We start from the raw sequence: 10,624 nt of genomic DNA, 5'->3' as shown, positions 1-10,624 counted from the left end.
GCCTCCCGAAAGGAGGAATGAAATGGCAAAAGGAAATAGCCTTTCTCCATCTCAGCCAACAGTCTGGGAGTCCTGGCTCCAGGCCTGTCTCTCTTCTGTGGCCCCAGCAGGAGGCACTGTAGTGCCTCTGAGACTAAAGAGGACCCACCCCATCCCTAATGCCTTGGACCCAGGCCCAGTGCTGGCCAAGGCCCATCTGGGTCATGCTCATCCCCCCAGACTCAGGCTGCCATCCCTCTAGCCTCTCCAGGGCGTGAAGCCATGGCTGGAGGACACAGGGAGCCAGGGAGGAAAAAAAAAAAAGTTTATTTAATCAGCCTTTGAAGGCACCTGGTTTGAGTATAAAAAAGGCAGTAAAATGGCAAATGTACAGGGTTCATGATGGGTAGGAACACGGAGAGGTGGGGGGAGAGGCACACGGGGAGGAGGAGGCTGCGGAAATACCAGACCAGACTTCAGAACAAGCAGTCCTGGCCCCCGGCCACCCTTGGTACAGGCAGACAGACAAGACACACAACTCACTCTCTGAGCCTAGGAACCCCTGCCTGGGCAGGCACTGGTCAGGGCCAAGAGACTGCATCCCCTCCCTTGGCTCTGACCCTCCAGCCCACAGTGTCCCCATGTCCATCCACAGAGGCTCTCTCCTCGGGGCCTGGATGCCAGGCCCAGCACAGGCCATGAGCAAGCAGAAGATGGCTAGACAAGAAAACCTCCAGAGGACCCCTGCCCACCCCCAAAGGGGAAGGCAGGAACAGGCAGCCGGTGCCATCCTGCCATCCATCCGCGGTCACACGATTGCCCGGAACAGGAAGGAGAAGACGGCCCCCAGCGCCAGGCCCAGAGACAGAAAGAAGGCCATGATGGCTCCAGCTGTCTCCGCCTCAGCCGGCTTCACTTTCCTAAAGGAGGGAGGGCGAGCCGACCTTAGGACGTCCCTGACGCCAGTCCCCTGCCCAACCCAGAGCATCTCATTTTGCTGGCCCACTTGTCTTCCTCTCCTTCTTGGTGAGGGGATGTGTACTGAGGCTGTCTCTATCTTTCTCTGGGATCCCCTCCTCCCCTCCCACTACCTGGGCCCCGAGGGTCAGTGGGCTCCTCTCTTAGCCTGGAAATCCTGAGCTCCGCGATCAGGAATCTCCTTCCGCCCACTCTCCCTCTGCTGAGGGTCCCCAGCTGGAGCACTAGACCCTGCCCGAGGCCACCATACTCCCCACTCACTTGGGCCCAAAGCACATGCAGAGACTGGCAAGGTAGCCATTGGAGAAGGCGAAGGCAGCCATGAAGATGATGAACCAGGAGTCGTGCTCAAAGACCACCGGCAGGTTGCGGCGGGGCTGGACGTTACACAGCAGCAGCAGGGGCACGAAGGCCAGTCGGGCCAGTACCAGACTCGGCAGCCAGTAGCTGTCCTTCCCAGGCTGCGGGGACCAGGCCATGCCGCAGTCAGGCTGGGCCGGCCCCCGGGGCTCCATTCGGAGGCCCTCAGGATCTGAATTGAAACCTCCAAGCCTAGTTACCCTTGTAGGGTACTGATCGGGAGTGGCCATGGTAGATAGAGCCTCTGGCCATGTGCTACAGCGTGACCTGGGTGGTGGTCATCAGGGGTGTGTGTATGTTTATGTGTGTGTAGTCATTAAACTGTACCTCTACAACTTGTACACCTTACTATACATAGATTATGTCTCAGTTTTTAAAAAAAGCATGGTCCCCTTTCCACCATACTTTCTTGGTTCCCTCCCTGGGTGTCTCAGTCTGGACTCCCGTCTCACAGGGGCTTGGTGACCCTCCTTCACTTACCCACATAGTGATGGCTGTGAGGCTCCGGCCCAGCCAGTCAAAGACATTGAAAGTCAAGAAACAGGACACGGGAATGAAGTAGGCCTCTGGAAGACAAAGAGTAGATTAGGAGAGGGTTAGTGGGTCCAAGAAAGGCAGGATCTAGCAACCCTGACTCTCACTGGGACTTTGGTTTCCCAGCTGTGAAACGGAGAAGATGCTTCCAGGCCGAGGAAGGGTGAGTGGGCCAGCAGAGCCTGGCTTCAGAGGCGATAGCCTAGGCTCCCCTCTCCCAGGCTCCTAGCCTTGCTCCCAAGCCCCTGTCCTTCCCCATCCTGGGAACCCGTGGTTTCCTCACTCCAGGCGCTGGTGCCCGCGATGGTGGACTCGACCTCAGCTGTCACAGCAGGAAATATCCCAATGGTGATGGTGAAGACGAAGCAGACGGAGAAAGCCGGGACTAAGATCTGGAGGAAAGGGACCCTGGTCTGTGTCTTCATGGTGCTTGTTTAAAGAATCAAGATTCCCCAATACACACACATGCCCACACACATACATGCAGGAAAGTCCAGGAAAGTGACCAGTCTCCAGTCAGAAAGGGAGGGGACGGGCATGGGGTGGGAAAGGATCAGAAAAAAAGGGAAGAAAGGGAGGGGTAGAAGGCAGGATGCCCCAGCCCCACATACACTTTTGAGGATAGCGCGGACAGAGTGGCTTTCCTTGGCGGGCTGAGAGCTGGGGGCTGAGAATCCGGTCTCCTCTTGGCCTGCTTTTGATTCCTCTCCTGGGGGGTGACAGGTGGTGAGAGAGTCTTCAAGATGTAGGAGAAACAGAGCAACAGGAAATGACACAATCCCCAAAAGGGCTGGGGTCAGCTGAGGGTGGACACCCCCCTAAACCAGTGCACAGCTCCACCCAAGACTTAGCCCAGATGGCCTCCAACCCCCACTGCCCAAGTCCTCTGGGTCAGGACCGCTCCCAGGAGTCTCAGGTCAGGTCACGCCCTGCCCAGAAATCCATAATTGCTTCCCAGTTGCATTCAAGGCCTCCCAGGATCTCCCCCAGCTTCTCTAGCCCAGCCCTCGATTACTGGTGTTACCCCCCCCATCCCTCTGGCATCACTGCAGGAGGCTCATTCTTGCCCCCAGCTCATGCTGCCCCTCTGCTGAGCAGCCACCCTCCACCCCAGCTTCCTCAGGTTCTTCGGACCTTTACTAATGAGGTCCAGCTTGGTCTCCTGCTCCCCGGGCCCTTCGAGCTTGAGCTGCCGGTAATAGCGGTAGAATTCCTATCAAGGGAAGGAAGGTGGATTCAGAAGCAGAATCTCCAGAGCTTCTCCCTCCCACAGGTTTCGTCCCCTTGGTCTGGAGCCCTGGACCCCCTCTCTCCCCGCCAAGAACTCCAAACCTGGGGTTCGAGTGCTCACCAGCCGTGGCAGGCCCAGATAACAGATGATGGTCAAAATGATAACTCCACAGGCTGTGATAAAATAGCCGAAGGCACTTTCCGACAGCTCGGAGCCACCTGGGGCGGAGGGTGTCAGTGATCAGAGGCCGGCCCCGTCCCCTCCTCCCCGCAACCACCAGGGCGACAGGCAGACAGATAGCAGGACTTACTGGCGATGGCGCAGATCATGGCCACGGAGGCGAAGAAGCCTGCCAGGCCCTGGCCACTCATGATGGGGGCTGTGTAGCTGGCGGGCAGGAGGCCGGCCAGGCCAAACAGACTGCCCTGCAGGATGGCGCCGAAAGCTGTGCAACAGGGTGGACAGCAGAAGGGAGAGGGTAGCCGGGTGGGTCATGGGGTCTTGGCAATTCCTGCTTGACTCCCAGTAAGTCCTGACGCTGAGCAGCCCTTTTCTTCCCACTCCTAACCCTGCTCAGGCTCTTGAATCCTCACCACCCAGAGGGAGGAAAAGATTCCTCTCTGACCAACCGTGGGACTTCTGCCCAGGTCCCCACCCAGCCCCGCTTACAGTTAATGAGCATGATCTTGAGCATGGTGATGACGAAGAAGGACAGCGCGTGTAGGGGCACCTTCACCAGGATGGCAGTGATCAGGAACACCAACAGGATGGCTACCAGGCCGCCCAGGATCCGCACAGACTGGGGGATCCTGTCGGAGAGGAGGCGGTGGCAGAGATGGGTGGTGAAGCTGGGGGCCCAGCCCAGGGAGGGCAGGAGGCACTGAGGGGGTCAGGGTGGGGGCCTGGGGGCTCACCTCTGATGCAGGAAGGAGTTGAGGCAGGTGAAGATCAGCAGGGGCACCATGGCACATAAGGTCATGACGTTGTTGAAGATGGTGCTGAGATGAGTCCGCTCTGGCGAGGGTGCCAGGGGGCTGGCTGAGGCCTGGATGTCCTTGCTTACTTCAGCAGGGCCCAAGGACATATTCTGGGACATGTCCAGGCGGTTTGTGAAATACTGTGAGGGTTGCAGAGAGGAGTGCTGGCACCTTTCGCCCTGTGCCTGCAAGCGCGTACCCAGGCCCTAAATGCCCCGTGGATGAGCCCCTGGGAGCCCATTCCCACATCTCACCTTAGTGGCTGTCATGAAGAAATTCCAGGGCAGCAGCGTCCCCAGACCCAGTATGAAGAAGATAAGCCAGACGGCTTTGTACCTGGGGATGGGGGAGGAAAGTGGGGCCAGGTGACCCACCATCCCACCTTCCTTCCCAAATCAAACCTGGGGCAGCCCCACCCCCTTCCATCTCTCCAGCTGTCCCAGGGCACAAAACATACAGAGGAGGAGGTGGCCTGGGATGGGGAGAGGGCACAGATGAGTCCCAAGAGGGAGAGGGACCAGGGACAAAGGACCGAAGGGCATGGCCAGAAGGATCTCGGCTCTCAGTCCCAAAGACTCGGGGGACTCTGCAGGCTTGGGGACCGATGTGACCCACACATCCGCAGGTGGTTTTGGAAATCTTGCTAAAGGCTGGGGGGTGGGGGGGTGGGCGGGTGAGTGAGAAAGCAAAACACAAGTCTTCTACCCCCGCTGGGCAGGCTGGAAGTGATTACACTGTCTGGGCAGGGCTGTGTGGCTTTCCAAAGAGGAATCTGAGGTCAGGAAACTCCCAGACCATTCTGGATCTAAGAGGACAGGGATGCGGGTGTCTTGGGACAGCTGAGAAGCGAGGGAGCTGTTTTTTCCTGGCCCAGACAGAACCAGCTTTGTAGGCTGCACCACATAGGAGGCCGGGAGGGATGGGCCATGAAACGTCATCTTGGCTCCAGACTGTAAATAAGAGCCTCCCAGCTTGGGTCAGGACACTCACTTGCCCCAAGCCCTACACCTCGGGGCCTGTCTGGGATGGGACAGCTTCTCCCAGGCAGCCCTGTGGTCCCCAAATGTGTCTGCCATACTTTCCCCACTGTCCACACTGCTGTCTTCACAGAGCTGGCAGGGACAAGCCCAGGGCAATGAGGAGACTGGTCAGGTCAGACAGCGGGGCCTGGCCCCACAGGGTGGGGGCCTGGGTGGCAGGTCTGAGTCCTGACAACTGCAGCCCCCTCCCACCTCCCTCCTATAGTCCCCACCCTGAGGAAGAGAGGTGAGGCCTGGATTCAGAGGCCCAAATAAAGGAGCAACTCTCAGCCAAGGTCCCACAGGATAGGGACCCAGTGTGGGGCCACTGGAGAAGGCAGAGGGGTTCACAGAGGACTGCCACCAGAACGGGGGTGCTAGGATGGGGTGGCAGGCAGCCTGGGAACGGAGGACACCAGGAGGGATCCAACCAAACAACCCCTAGGGCCTGTACTTACTATGTCTCCTTAAATTCCCTCCCATACAAATAAACCTCACCTCTGCTTCACAAGTGGGAGGCGGTTCCAGAGAGAGAAAGCTAAGTGCCTAAGATCCCACCGCCAGAAGTGGTCTTCGGCACAGAGGGCTGGGATGAGCAGGGGATGGGGCTGTGGGACTGCGATGGAAAGATGTTTTGGGCACCAGGCAAGGCTTCATCAACTTTCTTGGGGTCTAGACTCCTGGAAGAGCTTGAATCCAGCTACGGTCTCTTCCCCCAGAACACACACGCATGGCCACAGCTGTGGGTCTAACTGGAGGGAAGTCCTAGGCTCCGGAGGTGGGGAAGTGAGAGGGAGGTCAGAGCGAGGACCAGGGCGGGCCAAAGTCATCTGAGGTCGAGGCCAGCTCCGTTGGCTGGCCAGCCTGGGAATGAGGGGTGCTGCCAAATGTCTCCCCACGGTGCTGGCCGGAGGAGCCGGAAGCTGCCGAAGAACAACACTGGGAACTCTGACAGGCCAGGGAGGGGCCGCCACCACCGCCTTGGGCCTCCCTGGAGACACTGCTCTCAGCACCCAGCCACGACAAGCAGGACCCCCTGATGCAAACGTGACTCGTAGCTACCTGACTGGAAGGCTCATCGTCAGTGGCAATCCCAAATTCCAAAGGATACAGCACCCAGTCCCCCCTGAAGACCCATTCCCACTCCCCTGGATCCGCAGCCCAGGTCTCCCTCCCTGGTACCTGTCCTGAGGCTGGTGACTGGTTGTCATGGTGACGGCGGTCTTGGTTATGCCTGGCTGACAGCTTCCTCCCTCCGGTGCTTGCTGGGGGCAGAAGCAGTGTGAGGCCCTGTCGTGGCCCTGCTTCCCTACAGGCCTCTTCAGACACTTGGTGGGGGTGGGCAGGCAGGTGGGTGAAGAGGGCCGGGCAGACAGAGCGGGCAGGCTGTAGGGTCCCGAAGGCCCCACTCCTGCCCCTGCCTCTCAAGGCTGCTCCTTTTGACCCCCTTGGGCCGGTCCTGCTGAGCCCCCCTGCCTGCTGAGACGCTACCTGGCTCCCGGCCTGGCTTGGCCACTGCCTCCGCTATTTTTATCCAGCAGCCGAGGCTGTCTGTGAGCAGGGAAACAGGGGCGGGTAGAGAGCAGGCAAGGAGGAGGAGGAGGAAGTATGGCTGAGAGGGAGGGGAAAAAACAGGCAAAGGCATGAGGGGGGTCATGAGAGGATAAGAGGGGTCAGGGACAGTGACAACGACGGAAGTGGGGAAAGAGGAGGGAAACAGTAAAGAGATAAGGGAGAAGAGGGAGGGCGGGAGGAGGACGCAAAACAAACAGATCTGCTGCAGTAGCAGCAGCCTCAGGCGTGATGACCAGGCCAGCCAGAGAGGCCGGCCTGCCCGCCTGCCTCCCTCCCAGGGCAGCCTCCCTCCCTGGGGCTCTCCCTCTGATCTCTCTGGGCTTTCCCGAGGAGCCCTTGGGCTCATGGCTAGTGCGGGCTCTGGAGAGCCTGTCCCCCCTGCAGGCACCCTAGATGCCAGCCTCTCTGTGGGTGGCACCTTAACCATCCTTTCCAGCCAATGCTCAGGGGCTTCCTGGTTCCTGGCCCATTTTCCAGGAAAACACTTTAGGATGCGCTTGGGGACACAGCCGCTTCCTTGACCCCTGGGGACATCCCATCTCCCCCTCCCCACCCCCACTGGGTTTCTCTCTGACTCATTCCCAGGCCCCTGGCTTCTTCCCCTTTCTGAGAGCAAAGTTGGAGGCAAGATGGAGGGATGGGAGCGCGGGCCTGCCCAGTCCCCAGCCTCCTCACTTCGTACCCCTTCCCTGCTCCCCGCTCAGGAGGGGTGGGGGGTGGGGGGGCAGGGGGAGCGTGGCCCCCTGGAACTAGGAGAGGAACCAGCTTTCCCTTGGATGGCATGGAAAGCCAGGCAGGGGTGGGCGGGCCTGTCCCCCACGTGCCAGCTCTGGTGCGAGCTCTGGAGCCAGCTCTGCCGTTCTGGGTGAGGACTGGCTTCCTTGCCCACCTGGACCAGCACTCACCAGATGCCCAGACTTGCCAGCAGAAGGGTCGGGGCAGAGGGGGCCCAGGCAGTCTGTGGGAGGTGGTCCTAGCTCAGAGGCAGGCGGCAGGTCTTGTCCATGGGCTCCTTCTGAATAAGGGTCCAGAGTGAAAATTGCAGCAGCGGGCGTATTGGGAGAGAACCCCCCAGGTCCTGCCGGGGGACGCAGCACCTCCATTCTGAGAAGCCTTCTCAACTATCACAGCCAGGGAGATAAAACCCAGCCCTCACCTCCCACCAGCGTCTCAGCAGGAGAGCTGAGGGGGTGGGTCAACTCCCAGGTGCAGCCAGTACTCCAGCCCCAGCCTGAGATGGACAGCCCTGGGGACTCTGAGAAAGGACCTGGACAGGCCTTTCTGCTCCTCCCCAAAATTCCTCTCCACCCCTCCCTGCGTCAACTCCAGCCTCTCCAAAGGCCTTCCTCCCCTCCTCCCCCAACCACACCTGGACGATGATAGCACAGGGAGGGCAGAGGCAGACCCAGACACCCCAGAAGGAGGCAGACGGCTTCTTTCACTCTTCCTTCCTTTCCGCAGATATTTACCTAGGACCCCTGCATGCCAGCCAGGCAATGTTCTAGGCACTTGGGAGACTGGTGAACGACAGTTTTTACGTTTTCTAGAAGGATGGGGGTGGGGGCGGTGAAAGGGCTCTACTCTGCGAGGTGGGCAGAGGAGGTGAGAGACTCATGTTTTCTATTAGGTAGAAGGAAGGAAACCCCAGCTTCTCACTTCGGCCAACCCTGTTCTCTACCCACAGGCAAGATTCCAGGCAGTAAAGAGCAGGTACAGTTTCAACACAGGTGGAGACTGGGGTGGCGGACAGAGTATCTCCTCTTTCTCAGAAAATCTGTTTTAGGCTGAGGAGTATTCCTTTCTGCCCTCTGGCCCTCCTCTTCACCGCCCCATCCCCCCACCCCCGTCAGCTACACCCCTACTCTCTGCTGTCCCCAACCCCAGCCCTAAGCACAACTCAACTCCAGGGGCAGCCCACTCCTCCTGCCCACATCCTGAAGATCAGTCACCCCTTTGGCTTTTGTCTGCCTTGGCCCAATCAGGGATTTGATACCAGTTCAGAACATCTGGTTTCCCTCCAGCCATGCCCTGGCCTGCCCAGATGGGGCCCTGATAGCAGCCACCAAACCGGGCACCTCCCTGGCTCCCTGGCCCCCAACACCTCTCACCCACGCCAGCTTCTAGAGACATCTCTGTGGTAGCATCAAATTCACCACTTCCATGGATCCCATATGGGGCACCCACCACCTACAGATACCCTCTCTGGCCCTTGGCTGCCTTCACAACCACCATAAAATATATAGATTGTCTCCATTGAACAGATGAGGACAGCTGAAGTTCAGAATGGTTGAATCATTTGCCTAAGGCAACAGAGCTAGTAATCGAGTGAGTCGGAATTCAAAACTCAATGTCAAGTTTACTCTAGGCTCCTTCAGGAGAAGGGAGGGAGGTTTAAAGGCAGCTTCCCAGCCAGCCTCATATACTGGGAGGTGGAGTAACTCTACTCCAACTAAGGGGTTAAAAAATAAGGTGGGGGTCAGGTCATCTCCAGTCTGACTTGTGTCGGGTGTAAGGCGCTCCCCCACCCCATTACACACACATCCTGGCAAAGAGAGCTCACACAGACAGAAAAGCAAGGCAAGAGGATCTGGAGTTGACCGTGACCGAGAGGAATGGGCAAAGGAGTGGCCCGAACAGGGGTGAGGGGCAGGGGTGGGAGCAGCCTTCATCCGCCACAGCTTTCCCCTGGGAAGAAAACCTGGGATGTCCTTTTAGGTGAAGCAAAGGTGTTCTCTCTGGGAATAAACGAGGACGCGTCCAGGAAAGGAGGGAGGGAGGCCAGGTACAAGGGTTCAGCCAATAAGAGGCCGGGTGTTAAAGAGGCAGCGCCTCCACCTCTATTCCGCGTGCTCTCCTGGCCATTCCCCGCACCCAGCGCAGTTAACGGTGCGACCACTCCCGGTACCAACGACAAGATTGATCGAGATTAACCTTCAACTCGCCTGCCCCTTGGGGAGGTCAGCTCGGCGACAGGCAGTTTCAGGCCCGGTAGCCAAGTCTTCCCCGCCTGCTGGGGTCCAGGTCCCCGCACAGTAACCCTACGCCCGGCCCCGGCGCGCCACGTGCCGCGCGGCTCCGCACGGGGGCCCCACCCAGCATCCCCCAGTCTCGGCGGCGCAGCTGCCAGGCCCAGCCTCCCTGCCCGAGTGGCAGCAGGCAAAAGCGGCGCGCCTTCCGCCCCGGCGACCCCCGGGCCCCCGCGCCGTTTCCCGATCCCCTTCCACCTCCCGGGCAGCACCTGCTGGGAAGGAGTCCTCCCGCGTGGAGGTCTGCGCGCTCTCCCGGGCAGCTTCCCGCGCCCGCGCGAGCACATTCAAACCCGCCCTCCGCTTGCCCCGCCCCGGCGCGCCCCCGCCCACGTCCGCTCCCCCGCGCACGCCGCGGCCCCGCCCCCTCCCCGCCCCCCGCACGTCAGCCCAGAGCCACGAGGAACCCCCAAACCCGAGACCCCGTACCTGACTGGTCCACACTTTGTACTATTTCTATAGACTGGCCTTCTGGGGGCCCTGCCCCGCCAAACGCTGCCCCATCACGGAGTGTATCCCTGGTCTCCTCGCTGGGGTTACACAAACTCCTACACGGCCGTCTCGGGACTCTCCCAGCGACAATCCTGCTCAGGCAGATCCGGAGCCCCCCACCCCCACCACCGCCGGTCCAAACACCGTCTCAAATGTTCCGTTATGGCTCGCGAAGCTGCCTCCTACATACACCACTCTCACACCGCACCTTTTTCCTTCCGGCGCCCCCTTCCCTTTTCAGTGCCACTTTCTTCGTTTGGAACTATCCTCTCAGTCCCCATGCCGGGGCATCCCTCTGACCGAATCAGTATGATGTGTGACCAGGGTTTTCCCACCTCTAACACTTACAGATCCGCTCACACTTTAGAGAGATATGTGTGTAGGGGTGGAGGAGAATGTTGGGGGTGGGGTGGCAGCCCTACTGTAGCCCTCTCATGATTCACCCTTTCTAAA

The 10,624-nt window shown here is 59.5% G+C and overlaps 1 protein-coding gene across 2 annotated transcripts; it reads right to left on the bottom strand.

Moving 5' to 3' along the window:
• Positions 1-281: 281 nt before the first annotated feature.
• On the bottom strand, positions 282-10,307 carry SLC29A1 (solute carrier family 29 member 1 (Augustine blood group)). 2 transcript variants are annotated; one of them, XM_027524204.1, is made up of 14 exons: positions 10,109-10,307; positions 7,559-7,668; positions 6,261-6,343; positions 4,314-4,395; positions 3,997-4,199; positions 3,752-3,891; positions 3,393-3,527; positions 3,203-3,300; positions 2,986-3,064; positions 2,463-2,560; positions 2,135-2,243; positions 1,798-1,883; positions 1,219-1,418; positions 282-899 (listed from the first exon to the last, which is right to left on the bottom strand). In XM_027524204.1, exons 3-14 carry the CDS (start codon positions 6,287-6,289, stop codon positions 788-790), a joined length of 1,371 nt encoding a protein of 456 aa, XP_027380005.1. In that variant the 5' UTR covers positions 6,290-6,343; positions 7,559-7,668; positions 10,109-10,307; the 3' UTR covers positions 282-787. The 2 variants fall into 2 exon arrangements, with proteins under 2 accessions (XP_027380005.1, XP_027380006.1); XM_027524205.1 differs by lacking the exon at positions 10,109-10,307 and adding an exon at positions 9,892-9,992.
• Between the last annotated feature and the right edge of the window lie 317 nt (positions 10,308-10,624).

This window comes from Bos indicus x Bos taurus, chromosome 23, assembly GCF_003369695.1.
Source record: "Bos indicus x Bos taurus breed Angus x Brahman F1 hybrid chromosome 23, Bos_hybrid_MaternalHap_v2.0, whole genome shotgun sequence".
NCBI lineage: Eukaryota > Metazoa > Chordata > Mammalia > Artiodactyla > Bovidae > Bos > Bos indicus x Bos taurus.
This window is presented reverse-complemented; position numbering and strand designations above follow the sequence as displayed.

What these genes read in the sequence shown, in the direction of transcription:
- SLC29A1 (XM_027524204.1), bottom strand. Translation starts at nt 6,289, where the DNA reads ATGACAACCAGTCACCAGCCTCAGGACAG. An exon ending in CATGATCTGCGCCATCGCCA is followed by an intron (nt 3,301 to 3,392) that starts GTAAGTCCTGCT and finishes CCTCCGCCCCAG; the next exon opens with GTGGCTCCGAGCTGTCGGAA. An exon ending in TGCATGTGCTTTGGGCCCAA is followed by an intron (nt 900 to 1,218) that starts GTGAGTGGGGAG and finishes TCCCTCCTTTAG; the next exon opens with GAAAGTGAAGCCGGCTGAGG.